Source organism: Phycodurus eques, chromosome 8 (genome assembly GCF_024500275.1).
Source record: "Phycodurus eques isolate BA_2022a chromosome 8, UOR_Pequ_1.1, whole genome shotgun sequence".
Lineage (NCBI taxonomy): Eukaryota > Metazoa > Chordata > Actinopteri > Syngnathiformes > Syngnathidae > Phycodurus > Phycodurus eques.
In genome coordinates, this window is record NC_084532.1 from 10,176,172 (window position 1) to 10,197,358 (window position 21,187).

The 21,187-nt window shown below is 43.2% G+C and overlaps 1 protein-coding gene across 3 annotated transcripts in view; it reads left to right on the forward strand.

The window, feature by feature from the left end:
* The first annotated feature begins 1,000 nt into the window (after window positions 1–1,000).
* The window catches only part of rnf220b (ring finger protein 220b), a 40,609-nt gene continuing 20,422 nt past the window's right edge, over window positions 1,001–21,187 (forward strand). For all 3 annotated transcript variants that reach the window (XR_009769003.1, XM_061682965.1, XM_061682966.1), the window contains exons 1-2: window positions 1,001–1,241; window positions 2,148–2,762. Coding sequence is in view for 2 of the 3 variants with exons in the window: in XM_061682965.1 (XP_061538949.1) it covers window positions 2,168–2,762 (595 nt within the window). In the remaining variant the exon portion in view is untranslated. The remainder of the gene's footprint in view (window positions 1,242–2,147; window positions 2,763–21,187) is intronic.

Here is a 21,187-nt window from a genome sequence, read left to right on the forward strand (position 1 = left end):
TAGAGCGGCGTAGGCCATTAAAAAAGGAAAACAGTTTTGTAAATGTTTTTTTTCGTACCGTTTGCTTCTGTGTTGCTGCCGCCTGATGTGAGTTGTGTTGACGTTTATGTGGAGTCGCATCGGATGTGTGACTTGAAAGCATCCATCGATTCAGCGCATCCTCATTAGCGTCACAGGTGAGCTGGATTCTTTCCCAGCTGACTTTGGGTGAGAAGCTGGGTTCACCCTGGACTGGTCGCCAGCCAATCGCAGCCAAAGAACCATTTACACACACAATCACGCCTATTAGACTAAGGGGTGTCAAACTCATTTTTGACACGGGCTACATGGTCGTTATGTTTTTCCTCAGACTGTGACACCATATACAGTAAATGTTCAATCGCTTCATCCTATTACATATACACAACCAATGCATGGAGAACTAGTTTTGAAATCAGAAGTCAAGGATAATAGTTTGTTCAACTACAGTTGAAGTTACTGTAAAAAGTGGTTTTGGAACAGAAAATACTTGCAATAGCTCAACATTATTATTTTTTTATTAAATATGACATATAGAAATTTTGGTACAGATTTGAGCAAGGATCATGGAAGTTGATGCAAACTCCACACAGGAAGGCTGGAGATATGATTCAAACCCGAACCTCCGAACTGCGAGGCAAGCACGGTAACCACTTGAAAATATACCGTCCAGTGTTTCTTCCCATCAAAGGCAAGTTTTCCATGCCACACTGTTGGCTCTATTTATTGCATGTGGTTTTAAACCATCTCCATAGGAAAAGTAGCCTTTATGAATAAAACTGAATGGAATTGTCCTGTTGTCATCGTTGTAGAGTATACTCGTGCGTTCCTTTAACCACTGCAGGCTTTCTTGACTTAACTGTATCTTTAGCAGGAGGCGAGAAATTGAAAGTGTCCGACCGAGGATGGCGATGGGTGGGGTGACGGTATGAGTGGAAAAGAAGCAGAGGGGGAGGAGGGGGTCTCACAGGCAAGGAGGAGGGAGACGCGGACAGACACACGCAGCCGGCCCACTGGTGTACTCATCCCGGTCGGATCCACGGCCACCGGTCAAATCTGGCAGGAGCATCCCGGAGTAGAAGGAAGGAAGGAGGGAAGGAGGGAGGACGCGTCCACGCACCTCAGTGCGCCCGCCCGTGGAAAGTGTCGCGCGTCCGTGGACAGTTGGAAGTTGAGAGAGTGAGTGGAGTACATATCGCGCCACGAGTTCTTCATCACACTAAGTAAGTAAGTAAGTAAGTAAGGTTTGTTTGTGTGTGCATCAGCGCGGATTCCAGCTGAATTGGGTTTCATTGGTTTTACATTGATTCTTTAACAGGCGCGTTTATTGCATGCGTGAAACAATTGCGCATTAAGCTGTGAAAGTGTCAACTCGCTGAAAAACTGCAGCGCAACACTCCATTTACAGTTTAATTTAGGATTTATAGCATGACTACCTAAAAAGTGAGCGCGTCATGGTGCATTTTCAACGTGAAATTTGCTCGTGTTGATAAAGCGTTTAATTGTTGCAAACACTTTCAACTCGGCGTTCGGCAAAAATATTTTTTTTTTTTCTCCCCATAACGCGGGAAAGACGAATGAAGTTTTATGTAAAACTAATTTGTGTTTTCTTACGTCACCATTTCTCTTTTAATCAAGTTATGCTTATATATCAATTGCATGTATCATTCTACATTTTGCTCATAATTACTTTAATTCGATTATCTTAAACACACGTTGAACAACTTCGTTTAACGAACATAAAACTCAGTTTTGTTTTTATGAAATAATGATAATACATGCATTATAATGTGAAAATGTAAAATTACAAACGTTTTTCTTAACGGTACCATCATATTATCTTTTTAAAATATATTTGATTGCTTCACCATTGATTGCTTGCAGGCTTCTGCATGGGAGTTCATTTTATTACAAATCTGAACCCCTTTAAACTAAATCCAAAACTGTGATTGTAAAAAATGCACCCACATTTGCAACAAGGTGTATTTTACAAAACCTAATATTACAGTGATATGCAAATTTTAGGGAGTGTAAATAAAAAGTGCTAAGTGGTATTGAAAATGGAAGGATGGCTTATTTCTCAGACCTTGCACTCAACATTGAAAACTCTCCTCTTCATTCATTCTCAGCGGCGCTCACAAGGAGGCGAATGGACCTCCACCGCCCCTTCAAGATGGACAGCTCTTCCTACATGCCAGCTCCCCTCGCTTCCCCCGCGCTCATGGTCCTCGCCTCCACCGCCGAGGCTGGCCGAGATGCCTCCGTCCCCTGCCAGGCGCCCAGGCCCTTCGGGGTCCCCGCTTCGGTGGAGAAAGACCTCCACCTGCCCTTCCCCTCGGCGTCCTACACCTTCGCCTCCATGTACCAGCGCCAGGGCCCAGTGTCCGGTGCCTTTCCTGGCCGAGACTTCCCGTCCTCCCTCGTCCACCTGCACCCTCAGTTCACCCCACCGAACTTGGACTGCTCCACCCTGGGCATTCTCCACCACAGCGGGGTCGGCGGCGCCTTCCGGCCTTTCTCCTCCCCGCATGACGAGAGGGAGCCGATCGGGTACCACTCGGCCTTCACGCCTGCCAAGAGGCTGAAAAGTTGTTTCTCGGAAGTGGAGGGCAAGGAGTTTGACTTTGGCCCCCCCGGAGGCACCATTAAAGCTGCAGAAGACTCTGCAAGGAAGCTGTTCTCCATGTCTGGCCTGCTTTCTGATGGCGAGGCTTCATCCAGCCCGGAGGAGCGCAGGGAGCACAGTGAGTACGCGTCTCTTAAATTCACACACTGCCTCTCATTTGACTGCTTGATAACATTCTGTATTTAATGGATTAAGTTGACATGATTCAGCTCCAGAGATTTGCAGAGTTGCTGTCCAATGAGAGGTCTGTACACATATCTCCACATTTTCTGTGGTTATTTATCTTACATATTAAAAAAAAAAAAAACATTCTGCGATTGGCTGGCGACCAGTCCAAGGTGTACCCTTGGTCATCTAGGATATGCTCCGGCTAGATGGATTAAAACCCACACAAAATTGGAGCTACTCACTTTTCATTGGACGGCAATGTAAAAAAAAACAAAAAAACACTTTGCATTACCACTGTGGAGTGTCCACATTATCGAGGAAAATGTGTAGTTGGTCGCCCCCTTTACAGCTGCAACAGCTTGCGCTCTTCTGGCTTTCTACAAAATGTTGCCGTGTGTCGGTCATTGACTTAAAAAAGAGGTCAATGAGAAAAGAGGTCACAATCTCAGTTGTCGTTCATCTCAAAGGTGTTTGAACATACATTATTCCACGCCAAACTCAGCCATGCATCGCCTTTATGGACCTGTCTTGATACACTGGGACACAGTCATGCTGGGATTAAAAAATAAATAAAACAGGAAAACTGTTCCCACAAAGTCAGAAGCTTACTTTTGTCCTAAAGGTCTTGGTAAAATGAATAATTAAGTTTTGTAGTCCAAGCCACCCCCTGATGGATTATTTGATTGATTGAGAGTGTCTCCAATGATTTTTGTCCACACCGCATATCTCGTTATAGTTTCCCTTTTGCTGTCCACGTGTGCTTGTGAGCGACTTTGGCACAAATCATGTGAACAGCTGCACTTGTTTAGCTCAGTGATCATTAGCCACCTATGACCATTAGGCCTATTGGAAGTCAGACTTTCCTTGAGCAGCAGAGATACACGGGAGCGTATGGCGGGCAGACGTCGGAGGAGTGCGCGTCGGAAAAGGAATGACATCCTGTCAGAGATAACGAGGTGGCAGAGATAGAGGAAGGGATGGAGGAGGATGGAGAAAATGAAAGAGGGAAAAAGTGTGAGAGAGAGCAAAGCGCCTCAGCCCGGGCTTCCTTGCGCAAAAACCCTCAGTGCAAATATGGCCGCCCACACCAGACATCTGATTTGTTGACAAATGAGTGGGAGAGGTGTCAGTCAGCATACAGGGGAAGGAAGAGACGCTCCTCATTACTCCCGGGGATAATTGCCCGACGTTGCGGGGGCACCGCACAGGGGAGGGAGAGGTAGGAACTGGGGGGAGTCAAGGTGAGGGGGGGGACAATGCTAGGCATGATGGGAAATCAAACCCTCCTCAGCGGCGGCCGCTACGGGGCCCGCCTGACACTTCAAAGTGAGCACAGAAAGACAGAGGGAAGACAGCATCCAAAGGCTCGTCAGATCAGAGGGGACACTATCAAAAATAATGACAATGAGAAAAGGGAGGGGGGTTGGGTGGTGGGGGGTGGGGGGGTAACAGATACACCTGAAGGAAACTTTCATCCCACACAAAGGACAAGGAGCAGGAACAAGTTGTCTTAAGAAAAGTTTCGCATGTGTGCGTCTTTTTCTTGAAACTTGATTTTTTTTGTTGAGTGACAGGGCCTGGGAGGCGCAGCGGCGGGAAGGAATCTCAATATGGAATTTTAATAAGGACGGGAAGGGAACGCGAAGCGATGGCAGCCGGCGTGCTGGCGTGAGAGGTGTGTCTGCCTGCCTGACGGTGTTTGCTCTGTGCAACCGTGCATGTGCGCGCCGCTCACCTCTTGGTTTTTGGGAATCTCATTTAGGGGAATGTTGACAAGGACAAAAGACGGAAGGGAAAGTGGGGGGGTCGGCTCAAGTTTGGGGGTGGACAAAAAATGGAATCTGCTTTTGCAGCTTGATCCAATTAGTTTGGAGTGAAGGCAAACTTAAGAGCATTAATGCAATTGAGCTCCCAGCACTTGCTTCAAGTCTGACATGCACTTGTTCCTCTTGACTGACTAACAGACAGTCACTTCAGGACCTCAAGTCTTAAGTTTTAAGCCTGGAAATTTCTCGGGCTGGGAGAGTGCACAGCTTCCAGACTAGACAAACCCTCGGCACGCAAACAAGTACAAGCTAGACAAGCAAGTCAAACATTTCCTCATTGGTGGACTCATCTCATTGGCAAATGTTTCTTGCTCACATCTAAGATGGAGAAAGAACCGTAGAGCTCCTTCATTTTTAGGACAAATATTTGAACAGTTACTGTTCTATGTGATTGCTCCTTATGGTGATGCTCCAGGGAACGCTTTGTCATCAGCTTAGTTTCTGTTTTGGAGGTTCAGTCTTGCTCCATCGCCAGTCACTCACAGGGCACATACGTACATATACTGTAGATAAACAACTATTCACACTTGCATTCACCACGATGCACAACACATGCGTGTGTCTGGAATGTGGAGGGAAGTACCCAAAGAAAACCCACGGAAGCACGGAGAGAACGTACAGACTGCACGCAGGAAGGCTGGAGCCAAGATTCGAACCACCGTGCTGCCCTCTGCATAATCTAATGACATCCAATACGATAAAATCGGTATCAATCGGTATTATTTTTGTCTGTACAAGGATAATAATGCCCAGTTTTGATTGACATTGTCAGAGAAGTTTTAACTTAACAATATGTTATTTCTGTGGTTATAGTTTGCCGTGGTGTACAACTCCTCTGATCGTGCTAAGAGCAGTTTCTAATATTTTAGCTAAATAAGGCGACTAAAAATAGTTAAACAAACATGTTATTAAATTAATTACTCTCTGACAGTGTCAATCAAAACTGTACATACTTCAAACAAAATTCAGGCATATTAAGGAGGTAGTTATCGAGTATATGTGTACTCTTAGTTATCTTTGAAAAATGAGATTATTTGCTACAGCTCTTATAGTGTATCTCATAGAGGTTTCCCAAATGTTGCAGGCCTCTCTGGTCAGTGTCCACATCTGGCAAGGATGAATCTTCTCATCTGGCCTATGCATCATGGTGGCAAGACACCTCCATCTGCCCTATTAGTGACTTCCCTCTGTTGATTTTTCCCTTCCAGAGTCTCCTCAGTTTTATCAGTTAAGGTCTGGGATGCTCGGCGTGCGCTGACAGCTGTTCAAACAGTCTCGCCGCCTTTCAAAGGGCAGATGCTTGCAGCCGAGCGAGTCGTGCTTATTTTCCTCAGGGAGATGATCTCTGCTGCTGGGCCGAGCTGGAACCAAAATGGCCCTTTACCGGGAACAAAAGTAGGGAAACTGGAAGCCATCGGCCAGGTCTGATGGATCGTGTGTGTGTGTGTGCATGTGTGTGCATTTGTATCAGGGTGCCATCACTGGTAGAGAGCCAGACAAACAGACAGTTTGAGGGATTTGTGCACAACAAACGATCAGGAAACTTTAAATATTCATCAAATAATCACTAAACAACCATTAAATATTATTTGTATATATTAAATCCCCTGCCCAATTGGCACCTGATAATTTTTTCCAAAAGATTTTCCAAAATTTGCCAACATAGGGAAAGACATCAAACTTGACAGGAATATCAAGGACAGTGCTGGATAAAATTCAACGGAGCTGAATGCAGAGCAAATGCTACTTACATTTTAAGTTCTTCTGAGATTTTAGAGACAGAGTTTATTTTAACATAAGTAGACCTTTTTCCATGCCTGCACCAACAGAAAACCTTGTGTGTTCTCAAACTCCCTACAAAACCGAAGCCTGAAGGCATATTTTGAGCAAAAAAATGGACATAGTGTTTGAAATAACGGTACACCTACATTATATACCATAAACAGCATTTATTTGGATTGCATATGCATAAATGTACATATATACATACATTCCATGGCTGGTGACCAGCCGAGGATGTACCACGGCGCACGCCCAAAGTCAGCTGGGATAGGCTTCATCTTACCCGTGACCCTGATAAGGACAAGTGGTATAGAAAATGCATGGATGGATGAAATATATTAACATACAATTTCAATCAATTCAGTCTAAATTTGGAAAATTTCCAAATCCAGGTTTAATCCAAAACAGAAATTTAATCTCATTCTAAACCATGACTGGACATCAGAGTCAAGGCAATTTTAGAAATAAAACTTGACTAAAAATGAGCTGTAAATCATCATTTAAATCATTAATTTGTCTATCCCAGATAGACCTGGAAAGGAACAAAACAGTAACTCCAAGTATTGGACTAGTTCTCATCTGGGGCTCAGGGTCTATTAGAACAAAATGTTTAACTGTGTGAAAAACAATCTTTAAGAAGGTTAATAGAAGGGGAGCATTAAAATGCAACACACACTCACTGCCCGGTGTTGGCTTGTTGAAACAGAATCAATATTACGTAGTACCATGTTAGATTTGTCACGTGGATTATTGGTCACGGTGAAGCTTGACGGGTTAAGCTTGCTGCAGACATGGCTTAAATGGGCCCAAACGGGTGTGTGTGTGTCTGTGAATGTGGTTTTGTGCATGAACGTGGTTGTGTTTGACTGTGTGAGTATGCATGAATTCCCGTTGATGCCATTGCATCTTCTCTTGAATTCATTTCCAATTGTCAAGTCTTCCATACTGAACAAAGCCAGTTTGAGCTAATAACAGGCTGAAGTAAAAAAAATAATAAAAAAAAAAAAACCTCTCACAATTGTCATCCACCAGCAATTCATGCTTGTTTATGTCTATATAAAAGTTGCTTTGGCATATTGACACATGAATGCAAGCCCCATAGTACGTGATGACAAGGACGGCGGCTTGTCGCAGACGTCCGCTCTTATTGAGTGGAGCTTCCCGTTGAAAGACACTGTTTGCATCTCACTGGCGGACTGCAAGGGGATCAATAGTAACCACTCAATTCTCATGCATATACATCTAGTATCTGCTCAGCGCTGTTATTCCCAGGATGCACGCACCTACTCATCTGCACTCCACGCGGCAACTGCTGCGCTCCCCAAATGCTTATTTAAGGTTTGGGTTACTTTGTGTTGTGTTATCTAGCGAGCTGAAGCTTGTGTAACAAGAAGGAAGCAAGATTTTTTTAAATGAGTGTTTTGGGTTTTTAAGTTTAAAAGTTGTGGGGACACCAACTAGTTAGCCGGGACGAATTTTAGCATTCCCCCCCATTCCGATCAAAGTCAGCTAAGGCTTTGTTCCCTAACATTACATTACCCTGAATGATTATCCTGTGGTGTGGAGTGTGTTAAGAATGATTCTTTCGACCCTGATCAGCTCGGAAACCAATCGGGGCTGTATGTTATCTTATACTGTATGTTAAACCTGTTCAATATTTACGATCGTAAATCACGAGGTTGGCCTATCCACGAACGCCGTAATCATGACACGAAACAGTATGAAAGCCAATGAGGAAGCGACCTGAAGATCGCGCTGTTGCCGGACATAAAAAGAGGAGGAACTGTCCAGTATATGCTGAATGTTTGTACAATGTGTTTCACAAGTCATTCACCACAATCAAAATGACAACAGCAGAGTTGGCGATTGCAAACGCATGTGCTAAAAGTTAGCCTAGCTTATAGTATTTCTTCTTCTTTGTATTTTCCAGCAGTCTGGATGCCCTGTGGCACCAAGTTTCCTCTCACAGGTCAGTCTTGGTAATATAACAGAGATCTGCTTTAGGGGAGGAGACTCGCGATTGTCAAAAGAGATACTGGTTATATGTATGTGAGTATATGTGTAAGTATGTGTGTGGTTATTCCGTGTTGGGTTGGTGTGGTGCGTTGGACATCTATCAGAGCAGTAAGCACAGACATGCTGATTTTTTTGCTCCGTCATGTGTTGGGCCTTTCACATACTTAACAGGGTTAAGATGTTAATAATTAGCGTGTGTGTAAGGTACAAACAAAAAACATTAGATTCTAATGTACAGTCTGTTTATTTCCTCCAAATGGCATACATTTCAACACAACACAAATCATGTGTAAGTAATTCAACTTAGCTGGTAAAATAAAACTATCTGACTCGGAGAATATTTTCATGGTTTCCTCATGCTAACTCAGCCATACTGTATATAGAAATGGGGGGACATGGAACAAGAAGTCAGAGAAATTACTTCAAAAACAATACCATGAAGATTACGAGCCGAGTTTATTTATACATATTCATTTATCATTGCTCTGTATTAAATATAGAAAGGACAGCTGCACAAACTGTTGGATCTGGTCTTCTTCAGCTTTGACTCAAGCCAAAGGGGAACCAAAATCCTGCAAAGAATCCACATTATGACCAAAAGAAGATAGGAACCCATGCTCCAGTGAAGTGCCATGTGCAAGCTGCTCTCCGACTGACCACACCAGTAGTCGTCTTGTGCGTTTCGAACGCTCCGGGTGGAAGAATTACAATATTACTGGTTGCTTGTGTTTGATGTGTTGACGGTTTCCCCTCCTGCAGTGATAGTAGTTTGTTCTCCTAATGTTCTCCCAAGTAAAAGAGGCTTTCATCTTGGCAGGAGGGGGAACTCTTCAGTGCTTTTTCCCTCCTTCCCCTCATCCTTTCCATCAAGGCCAGTGAGAGGGAGGATGGAATTTTACTTGTCATATATTTATATTTAGATACGCCGATTGTGTGGTCGCACCGTGCAAAACGTTTTGGTCAGTGCCACCCTCAACCTCACATTTCCTTTTATCAACATCACTGCCCATCTAAACTCCGTACTAGTTGGTGCTTTTTAAATAAAATATTTTGTTTGTTTGTTTTAATTGTATTATTTGGGGTTACTCTGATTGGGAAGCTCTCTAAGTCGTGTCAGTCATGGCACTCGATCGATCCAGACATTTGCTGCTGACATTTATTATTAATGCAGATGTCAGATGATGTCAGCTATCATACTTGTTTATTAGTTTATTTTGCTTACAAACTGTGTAAAAATAACAAAGCTTAATGTTACACAAAACATCTGATTTCTAATCGCCAGCATGCGAGAGCTCTGCTCATTAAGGACCAAATGACTGTCATTAAAGTTACGACCTGTGTTTTATTGTTTTTCCATCTTGATATGAACAGTGGTTAACTTATTTTTACACTTCTATGTCAGTTAAAAATGGTGAAATGATACTTGATATCTTGTCGAGGAATATTTCTATTATTTTCTTTTGGAACATTTTTGTTTCCAAATCTAAACAAATCATAGGTTGACTCGTGTTGTGTGACCGCTTGTTCGCCTACAAAGGTTCCATTGTAATCAACTTTTTAATGGGCATGGCCTTTATTCTTCATGTCATACATCAAGTTTCTTTTGCCATATATTTTGAAAGAATGAGCAGTGGCAACTATTAATATTTTTTATTTACGAATGCTACTGCAGACGTTTGGTGCGTGTTTGTGCATGTGTGTGTGCCTGTGGTCAAGCGTCTCTGCAGGCTCAATTGTGTCAGGATGTGGACCACACGGCTTGCTGCAGACAGACAGGATCTCTATAAGTCTGGAAGGAGGCTTTTACAGTAGCAGGGGGACACGTGTGTGTGTGAGTGTGTACGTACGTGTCTTGTGTGCACGCCGAGGTCTTTTGTGATGACCATCAGCACCTGTTAGACCATCATGAGTCATAACACAACTTGTCGTCACTGTATCTGCCTCAGTGTCCCACTGTGATGGGCTCAGAGAGGGAAGGAGGGGTTCGTGGGTGGGTGGGGTGGGGGGTGGGGGAGCTGAGGCGGCGTTCACAATGAGTCCAAGGCCCAGGGGTCTTTAAAATAACACCCTCGTTTCAACAGAGGCAGCCTTTCCTTCTTCCTCTCTCTATTTTCTCCTGCTTTCCCTTCTTTCCACCTCTCTGTCCAAGCACCTGATCAACCTGCATTGCAGCTGCTTCTCATCTCACATCAAAGTTCTGCACGCACATGTGTGCGTGCATGGGAAGGAGTCGGGGTAACGGTGGAAGGGGGATTTCTGGAGATTGAATCGCGTGTTCCTCAGAAGTGGCACGCACGCACACAACATCCTTCGCCTCGTCCCCCGAGCCCAACAAATCAGTGTCGGCCCATCGACATGTCAGGGAGGGCAAACGTTGAGGTTAAACACATGCTGCTCACTCTGTCTGTCAGCGTGTGCATGTGTGTGTCTGCGTGTGTGTGTGTGTGTGTATGCCTTGTGTCACAGACAGACCTTATTAAAGCATGTCGCTTGTGTATTTTTTATTTTTTTGCGAGTCTTCCAGCTGTGGAGGAGCTTGCCAAAAGCCAAGTGTGTCAAAAAGGCATGCCGGGCTTGATGGCTTTACCTCCCCCAGTGCACACTGTTCTGACATCATTGTGTGACTTTAAGCCATTGTTTTCACTTGTATACATTTTTTTTTAATGAAGCAGCATGGCAAGATGTATGTATGCTTGAAAAGTGATGTTTTAACTGAACTCTTCAAACTTTACACTTCACATACTCATGCAGGGGAAAATCCCTTTTAGCTCATGTAGCCACCAGCACAAGCTGTGGTGCAGGTATTTATTAAATCTTTCATTTATGTCGATTTAATATTAAGACATTGTTTTAACCATTGTAATTTTTCATTTGGCCCTCACATTTCAAGAAGAATAATTAATCGTCACTGTCAGTACAAATTTGGTCAATTCCATTTATTTTCACAAATCGATACTATTCGTCAGTCCCCACGTGGGTCTGTTATTTTTCCCAATTACTGACAATCTAAAGTGTTGAAAATGCCATGCTCTCTTTGGCGATGCAATTTAAATGTCTCAACAATTTTTGGGGTTTCCTGAAAAGTGATGGTTTTGGAGATGCGAGGATTCCTGCCTACTGCAGCACAATTCTTTTCTTTTGCTCTCTCATGTGACATGGTGTCATACTATATGTAGGAGGGAAAAAAATGAAGCAGAATGGATATTTAAAAATTGGAATCAGGCCTCTTCCAAATGTGGATAAAAATGTGTCGTGCCTGCCAAAACATCAGAAATGAACATGCTGTAACTTCATCCAGCAGCAAAAGGATATGAAATATGTTGCTTGCAACGTACATGGAAAAGACTGTCCAAAGATTTCGATACACAGGCGGCATGAAATGAGAATTAGGCATTTTAACCTGCATTGTAAATCAGCCTAACAGATGGACCAACAAAAACAAATACATGACAAATGTTCACATTTGTTAACAGTTCAACAATGGTGCCTAATAGTTTTGCATGGTGCAATATTGTGTAGAACTGACATTTGCTAAATTATTTTTAAGTACAATATGATTATTATTGCTGCAGTAATTGCAACGCTACTGTTTGCTTGACATTCTGACTAAGCACACCTAAAGGTCAGATCCTAAAATCGCCACTACTGCCTTAAAGGTCAGAGTTGACCAGGTTCGACCTCGTCGTGCAAGGGGTGTAAACACTCTCCCCCATTCCTCCTGAGAGAATAGCATTGAGTCTCAGCCATAAATCACATGCTTTATAATTGGTAGGAAAACGGTCGTCCAGCAGTATATAACCTTTTATGTGTCGTCTCAACTCTTTATTATGGTGCTAATGAGTGGCCAGGCATCAGGGTTGAAGCTGCAAGCCAAGCCAGGGCGGAGGAGAATGAAGGTGTGTGTGTGTCTGTTGGGTCGGTGGTCACGTTGCTAAAATCCTGCTGACTAATCTCTTCAACATAAATACATACACACAGGAACTCAGAGCACTGACACACACCAGAGGGCGCGCATATTTACACTGAAGGATATGCGCGTATGCAACCAGTTTCTCGCGCACGCATAAAAATGCACACACACGCACACACACAGGCTCAGCAGTGTCCATTACAAGCTGCCATTAGTATGGAGATTGTGCTAATTGTCCTCATAGACCACACAGGCAGCGCTTGGCAGGACTGCTGTGAGGCCGCTGGGCTGGGTCACGGCGCGGAGTCCGCTTCACACATCCTATTGTCTCGGCTGTGACTCTATTAGTGAATTTACCAATCACTGAATAATTATGGGATGCACATAGTGGATTGTTTCAACGCAAATAGCGCCAATGTAGCACTTTACCATAGCAACATCCTTGTTGGGTAGCAACATCTTGTTGAAGACTCTAAATCAGGGGTGTCCAAACTTTTTGCAAAGCGGGCCGGATTTGGTCAGATGAAAATGTACGGGGGCCGACCGCTCGGCCTGACATTCCTCGAACCATTACCATTGTAAATGAACACTTTGCTATCTGCAGCGAGGTCGATATAGCAAATGAGAATCTGTTGTCAATTGCATTACCAGGATAGTTAAAGGTTAAAATAAAAATAAATTAAATACAAATGAACTATTTTATGAAAGTTGACTGACATTTTTTATAAACATATTTATTGATTTTGTTTTAACAAATCACATCCCAGTGCATTTTGACAAAGAATAGCATAGTGACTATACTATTCTGTCATCTGATTAGACTATACTATAGTCAAATCAGGGTTCTTTATACTTCTTCTTTATAGTCGCGCAGGCGGCGACCGCACTGACATCACTGCGGCTATCCCGCGCGCAGTTTGCCTTTGTACTCGAGCGCAACCCACGCGCGCAGTTTTGAAAATGTACTGCAGTTCTCCCCCAAATTGGGGGTGTCGCTACGGCTAGTATTGACTAGGACGCCACAGATTGGAGTTTCCTCTGCATTTTTTGGGCCATTACCGGTAGCTATTTTTACTTTCCTTTCCGTAACAAGGAACAAAGCAACAACAATGGTGACCGTGGAACACTGCCTGCTACAACAAATGGACCTAGATGACCAGATGATACGTTTAATTATGCTGCAAAATTGATCAACAAGCTTTAATGTAGGAATACAGTTGGCTTACCACTGCATTTTGCCCCCGAAGGCTCATGTTCAGCGCGTTCAGATGTCGTGTTATGTCAACTAAAAATCCAAAATCAGCCAGCCAAACAACATCAGAGAGTTCCGGGATCGGTTGTCCCTTTTGTACCAAGAATGGTCCGATTTCCTTTCTGAGGGAGTACAATCGCTGCAGTGCAGACCCCCGACTGAGCCATCTCATGTGGTTGTGATACACAACATCTCCATATTCAGCGTGGATGTCGAGTAGAAACTGTTGAAACTGGCGGTGGCACAGGGCTCTGGAGCGAATATAATTAATAGCCTTTTTTCATAACGTTTTTCATAACGTGATCATATTTCAGATGTTTGGCACATAGAACCTGTTGGTGAATAATACAGTGGAGTTTTATAGCTTTGCCTCCTTCTTCGCTGACTTTTTTGCAGACCAGTGTTGATAGCCCACTTTGCTCACCAACCATGGCAGGTGCGCCGTCCATTATAATCCCAGTGATTTTATTCCATTGTAGTTTCATGTCATCTACGGTGGAACAAACAGAAGCAAACAAATCTATTCCTCTCGTATGGTCCTTAAGGCTCTGAAGGTCGAATAGCTCTTCACTCACGTTCATTTCATTGGCCACTCCTCTCAAAAAAAGCAGTACCTGAGCGGTGTCAGATGCATCCGTGCTTTTGTCAGAGGCTAACGGAAAAAAGTCAAACTCCACTCCTTTTGCCTCTAACTGTCTCTTGATATCAGATGAAATGTCTTCAATCCTCCGTGCCACAATGCTACGACCCAGGGTAACATTGGCAAACTCTTGCTTTTTCTCAGGACAAATTTTCTCCACCCTTTTCATCACGCAGTCTTTAAGAAATTCACCCTCAGTAAAAGGTTTGCAGTGCTTGGCAATCAGCGTTGCCACCTCATAGCGCGCCTTTGTAGAATTTTCATTTGAGTCATGAGCTCTTGTGAAAAAACGCTGCTGTGCTATCAAAACAACTTCCAGTCGCTTCAGTTTTTCGGCGCGTTCGTTCGCCGTTAGCTTGTCGTAGTTAGCATGCTTAGTCAAATCTTTGAAAACAGCCAGTCTCTTGGCAAATTAGGTAGACACAGTTGTTTCGTATGTCAGTGAAAAAATACTCGTCAACTTTCTTCTTTTTAGTTTCAGTTGCCATTTTAAAAATGGGCTAAAAATATACCACAGGGGTAAAAGTTCACACAGGGGTCTCGCGATGAGAGTGCGGCCACGGATCTACTGCCACCCTCTGGTGAAACATAAAATAGCTTTTTTTGTAAGCATGTATTGTTTACTGTGGGAAAGTATTGATTTTGTGACAGGATGCTTCGGGCCGGAAGAAATTCGGACACGGGCCGGATTTGGCCCGGGGGCCGGACTTTGGGCATGCTGCCTAAATTGTCCTTCGGTGTGAACGTGAGGTTGAATGGTTGTTTGTCCATAGTAGGCATATGTGCCCCATGATTGACTGGTGAGTCCAGGGTCTACCTCTCTGTAAGTGTCAATCAAAACTGAAATTTTTTTTAATGCAGACTTCGTGACACATGCTATTTTGTTGTGGCTCTCATTAAATAGGTGTACCTAATGAAGTGTCCAGTGAGCAAGTCCGTCAATACGTGGCTGCGATTCACCCCTTTGTGGACATTTTAGTGCAATAGCTTCACTATTAAACTCTATCTCCAGATCTAATCCCGAATACAGTATATGTGCGTGAACCTCCAAGAAATTACACTCTTGATGGGCCGGGTTTGGCTGGTGAGCATTCAACCTCCAGAGCAGCAGCAGCAGCTCAAAGTTTCTGATGAGTCAAGTTGAAGAGATTGAAACGATAGCGGCTCCTGTGTTGACCTCACTCAGGGTGAATACAGACAAGAAGATCTATACCCGCAGGCGGCGCCGCAGGCCCCTTTGTTCTTCTTCTGTGTTTGCTGACAGATCAGAGGGGCTTATTGACGGGGGCTCAGCGAGCTTGTGTGTTAGGTCTGTGTATATTTGTCAGCGATATATTCATGAGTGTATGCACACATTACTGCACTAGTGTTTGTAGATGTACATATCATACGCATACTTACATACTTGTGCCCATCTTCCTGAAACTATGCAACTATGACGGACGGGATTTACACTGCAGGTCCATGTCCCCACATTTGATTGAATGCCTATATCCAATTTCTTTGACTGTCTATTTCCATGTACATATGTCTATGACACATATCTTACTTTCATGGAACACATTAAACAACCCGCATGTGCAGATGCCAAAATTAACCAAACCAATGTTTTTTTTCTTGGTGTGAGGTTGAATTTGTTAAAAAAAAAAAAAAACTCAAGCATTCAACAAGAATGATTTGTTGTGTGTGTATTTTTATTAATTTTATTTATCTTTTTGGGACACAATATTTAGCTATGTGTTGTTAAATCTGGAGTGATACAAGATCAGCTGTCATCTCAACACTGTTGATCAGCAGTTTAAATCCCCCTCATGACTCTCAATCACATCCTGTAAAATACATACTGTATCTTACTGGATGTGTTTGCTCATCCAGGCAGACACAATAGCATCCTTTAAGAAGTGTGACTAACCCAAACACAGGTGCATCACAGAGTGCCAGGTGCATGTTCTCTCGAGGTACCAGCAGCAGTCAACACTGTTTTGGAGAGTATCGGATGTTATCCGGTGAGGCGGTGAAGGGACGAGCTCACTGGTGGCTTATCTCTAATCATGTCTTCCAATGAGGCCGAAAGGCTTGAAAACAGTCACGGGGTGGTAAATGACACTGTTCCGAAATTCTGAAAGGTTCTGACGGGAGGGACATATGCGGGCCTTTTTGTGGTTACATTCTCTTGTACTATCTAAGGGAGTTTTATTTGTCTTTTTACACTGGTGGCTCTAAGGAGCTTTCAACTTACCTGTGAAGTGTTGCGTCTTGATTTCAAATATCTTCACCTGCACTACACGTTGTATGAGGGTTAGCTGTGTGTGTGAGGCGAAAGCAAAGATTTCTGTTGTGTGAGGGATTTGTTTCAGTTGGATCAAATTGCCAGATGACTGCGACGCATCGTTCAAGGATACATAATGGTGCATTTACAGATTTGTTAAAAAAAAAATCCCGAGGATTTTGAAAAGTTTGAAAGCTTGCATATATCAACATTGTCAAATCTTTTGAATACCCTTTGTTTGCATGTATTGGTTTGTTGAGTATGATTTATGTAATTAACACGTTACGAGCACTGTTGTGTTGTTCTTTTCCTACAAATGCCTACACTAACCCTTTTCTGTGTTTTAATGGAAAATATATCATGTTCATTTTCATTTTCAAGTTCCAAAATTACAAAATGAATGGTTGAAGTGAAACATTTTTCTAAATCTTTTTATTAGGTTAAAACGGTGTTGTATTAACTTAAAGTTTTGAAAATGGCACACACTTTAAAAAAAATGATTGTTTTGTCTGCCACATGCCTTAAGGACCAATCATATCCAACACATAAGCACCGTACACGTCAACCAAGGATAAACTTTACTACATTTTTAAAAAGCGGTTTCTAGGAATGCTAGACAGGAGGAAGAAATGCCACCTTAATAGGAACATGGAAACTGAAAAGCAGTAAATTACAACTTTCTTTTCGCTCAAACAAAATATGGCAACTGATGGATTCATTGTGTTGAGACAGGATTCAAAAGCTGGCACTGTGATACAATGTGACAGTATATTCCAGAGTGAGTGCAGGCTGATGGCATCAGAATGAGTGACAAGCCACCGGTGAACTGCTCTATCCTTTCCTGCACTCGCCGGCTTTCTTGATCCTGTCAGACTGACGGCACGGCAAAAGGATTGGCGAAAGGCTGAATTTGGCATTTTCGTGCCCCTAGTAACAGGTCCATTACATCTCACGGGCTAAAAGAATTTCAGGAAGAAGAATGAAATTACTTGAAACAGATGTTTGATTCAGATGTACATGACGTCTCCATCAGGTTGCAGATCAGTAAGGACATATAGTGTTTAAATAAGGGAGCATGTTAAAAGGAATTGAAATCGCTATAAAAGCATCTTGTTTACTTTGTTTGGGTTGGAATTCTACGATTTAATTTTTTTTTTCCCTGTTTACTTTTGTCAACAAAAATGAAATAAAAGATGATTCTTGAATGATACAAATAGGTGCGAGTATTTTCAGCTTTCTCCTGGTCACAATGATCACCAAGACCCCCACTGGCATAAGCTCCATTTCCACCAAGCAAGAAAGTTCGGTCTTTGGTTTTTTTTTGTTTTTCTGCTTTTTGGTTTGTTTTTCTGCTGAAGGATGCTGGAATTATTGGAATTATTGATCTGCAAAGTACTGCTTTTTGTGACCCTTTGTTTGGGGTACAAGCCGCAGTGGTACAAAATCTAAAGGGCAGTGCGACAGACATGCTGTTGACTGGTTGACAGCATCAGGCACTCACTTGCTACAATGGCAATGAAACGAGGCCTTTTCTTAATCGAAGCTGGCCTTTTTGTCTTCCAATGTTGTCCTTTGTGAAACAGGGCTATTTACTGATATGCAAGTATTTTGAGTCCAATGTTAGAAGAGCAAATGTTTTTGCGAATTGTTGACTGTTGCAGTTTTCTGGTTATTATTCTAATGTTTTTAAATCGGATGTAATTACATGAGAAAAAGTCTTCAAGCTGATGTGTAGATTTGCTGTGAGTGAGCACATAAGTAGCTTTATATCACACAAATGGCCGAGGACAGCTCCTGACTTGCACTAGCTCTCTCCAATCTGTAATTCACTATCACAGATCATTGAGCCATGCATCTCAATGAGGGCCAGATTGATTGGGTGGAACAGAGCGGAGGCAGCGTTCGATCCTTCGCCCTCCGGTCTTGGGAAGGGAAACGTGGCCGCAGAGTCCAGCAGCTACCCAGTCCACTCTCCATCAACGGCATGATTGGACTCATGCATGCTGGGCCACACCCGCACCTGATTGAACAATTGTGGTGACAAATGGAGAAGATGAGAGAGAGAAAGGGCAAGAGGAAGACTGAGATAAATTTGGGGTTGTGTGCTGATTGACCTGTGGTCAGAGAGGTTATGTCCATTGATCTGTAGGTCAGGAGAGAAAAAGGGATTTAGCCTGAGGTGCCTCAGAATGAGTCCATTTGAGGTTTAGGATTCCTGTCCATTCCCAGCAGGAGCTTTTTCATCAACTGATTCCCCAGGACTTGCAGCTGTTCCCTCCCATCACATGTGGCAGCTCCACGTAAATCCCAAAGAACTAGTGAGGACAAAGGCCAATCAATGTTCTACAAGAGGTTGATACAGATCTTATTAGTCATTGAATCATCATTAGCGATCTAACGACGCATTGATTTGTGCAAGGGGCAAAGGTTGCTGTGGTTGTGGCCAGTGTCTTTAACACATGAAATACAATTGATTGCTCAGTCGGAGGGATATTTTTGAAGGATGCTGGAATTAGATTGGACAGATAGAGGCGATCTGAGGTCAAGCCTTGCAGAAGAATTTCTTCTTCTTTGTTCACGCTTGTGACAGCGCTATCATCACAAGCGCAGATATCTTGAAATACTGTGTCAAAGGCACGTCGTGTTTCAAAGCAGCCTTGAAAGTGGAGGAAATGAGTGAGCTGGTAGCAGATGTGTTACTACAGGGCCTATTATGTTGCTCATTAAATACCAAACCTCTCAATAGGCCATTATTTCCCCAATAAAAAACAAACGGCGGCTTGCGTAGCCCCCTCCTCTCCTCTGTGGAGAGTAGATCTACCTCAGACGGCAAAAAGTCCTGACTAATATCCTGCATGATGCTTTTAAATTGGAAGCAGGCAGTCTCGTAGGGTGTGGTACAGGTGTGTCAGGAGCCAGTGGCTTTTATAGGCCTCCATCTCCTCTGAAAGTGTGCCAAGGCCTTGCTTACTTGGTCTCTAACACCAGCGCAGTGTTAGAGACCAGGCGTTAAAACTGCACTCCCGCCCCTTCCTCCACCCAAATCTCTGCATGCCCACTGCATATATAGAGTCTGTGCTTGTTACTGCTTTATAGAGGGTTTTTCTGATGTGCTTAAGGAATTGTTTGATGATTGGGAAAATGGTGCCGGTTGCACTGACTTGTCTCAGCAGTTTATCGGCAGTGAAAAACCCAGCTCGCGCAAAGTAAGCACCGTGTCCTCAACGGGATGTTTGCTCGCGTGTTTCCTGCCATTCAAAGCTTTCTGTTCCGTGTCACATCAATCAAAATTATACCGCGTCCACAGGTTTGTCGCCAGGAGGAATAGGGGGGAAGGGGCCGGTGGGTTTTGGGTTGTTCGTCACAATGTCTTTCCCTGCAGAACAGCCTTTTCATGCCCTGGCATAATGTCAGCGGGTGACATCCCAGCCTGATGTGATGTGGCATTCACTAAAGGTCACATTAGGCATCTCTGCTCCATCTGCATCTGCTGAAGTGGCAGCCGTCATATGGGCGCTGGCATCGGCCATTACCAAGGCCCTCAGGGGTGGGTACGTGATGTTTTGAGGATTTTTTTTTTTTAGAGGGATTTTGATCTTGTTGCTGCAAGGCTGAGTACTGGACATTTTGCAGCTGTGACCTGCTTCACACTTTCAGCTTTACAAGGGGAAAAGAATGTGGTATCAAAGATGTACTTCATTACATTGTGTCACAGTGTAAATTCTGATCTGTGGCTGGGTCTGATCTCATTTTCCTTTTTAATCGTAGTGTTTTAGAAGCCTTCCAGAAAACTCAATTTCAAACCTTCAACCAGGAGAAGTTCAGGGCAATGTTGGTTGGAGTTCTTACTACGGAAGTCAAATTTAAAATCTTCTTTATCTGTATTTACTGGTCATACTAAAATACGAACAATAGCATAACGAGTTCTTCATAAAGGCCGCTGTTAGGATAAGTCGCTCTTTCTTCTTTGCATTATGTTATTTGTTAGTGTCACCTAGTACCTGGTATACATTTCCTTAACTGTTATTTTAAAAATATTATATTTAATGGGATTGAATAATCTCAGAATGTTTTAAACCACTGTTTTGATTCCTGTGTTGTATTGAGCACAATAATGCTGCCCGCAGATGTTATGGCGTAGCGGAGATCTGCATGGATGTTGCTCAACTTCTGTAGATGTCATGTACTTCTTGCGACAGCAATCACCAACTCCTCGGTTGCAGCGAAGTATTTCACTCGATTTCGCCTCACTTGCTTGAATACTGGATTACCCAACCATCCGTTCCACACAATCGACGTGAATTTTAACGCTCAATTAATCAATCGACTGTGGTTTCTGCATAATGACAATTAATCTAGACAACACCCTTATTTATCACCGTCGCCAGCCATGTTTTTTGCTTGTTAGGCTTGAAATCCGTGTGACCCGGAATGCATCTTTTTTTTTGTTTGTTTTTTTTGTGTTTTTTTTCCAGTTGCAGTTAAATCTATAAGGTGCTACAACACAGTAGAAAATGAAGATGTTTCATTGTGACACACATTATGTTTCTAGGAATGACACTTGAAGTGAACAAATGAAGGACACACTGTATACTAGACAGCCAAGAAAGGAGGTCCTGAACTGGCGAGACACCTCTAGGAAAGAGAAAGGAAACAATCAGAGACACTCACACAGTGAAG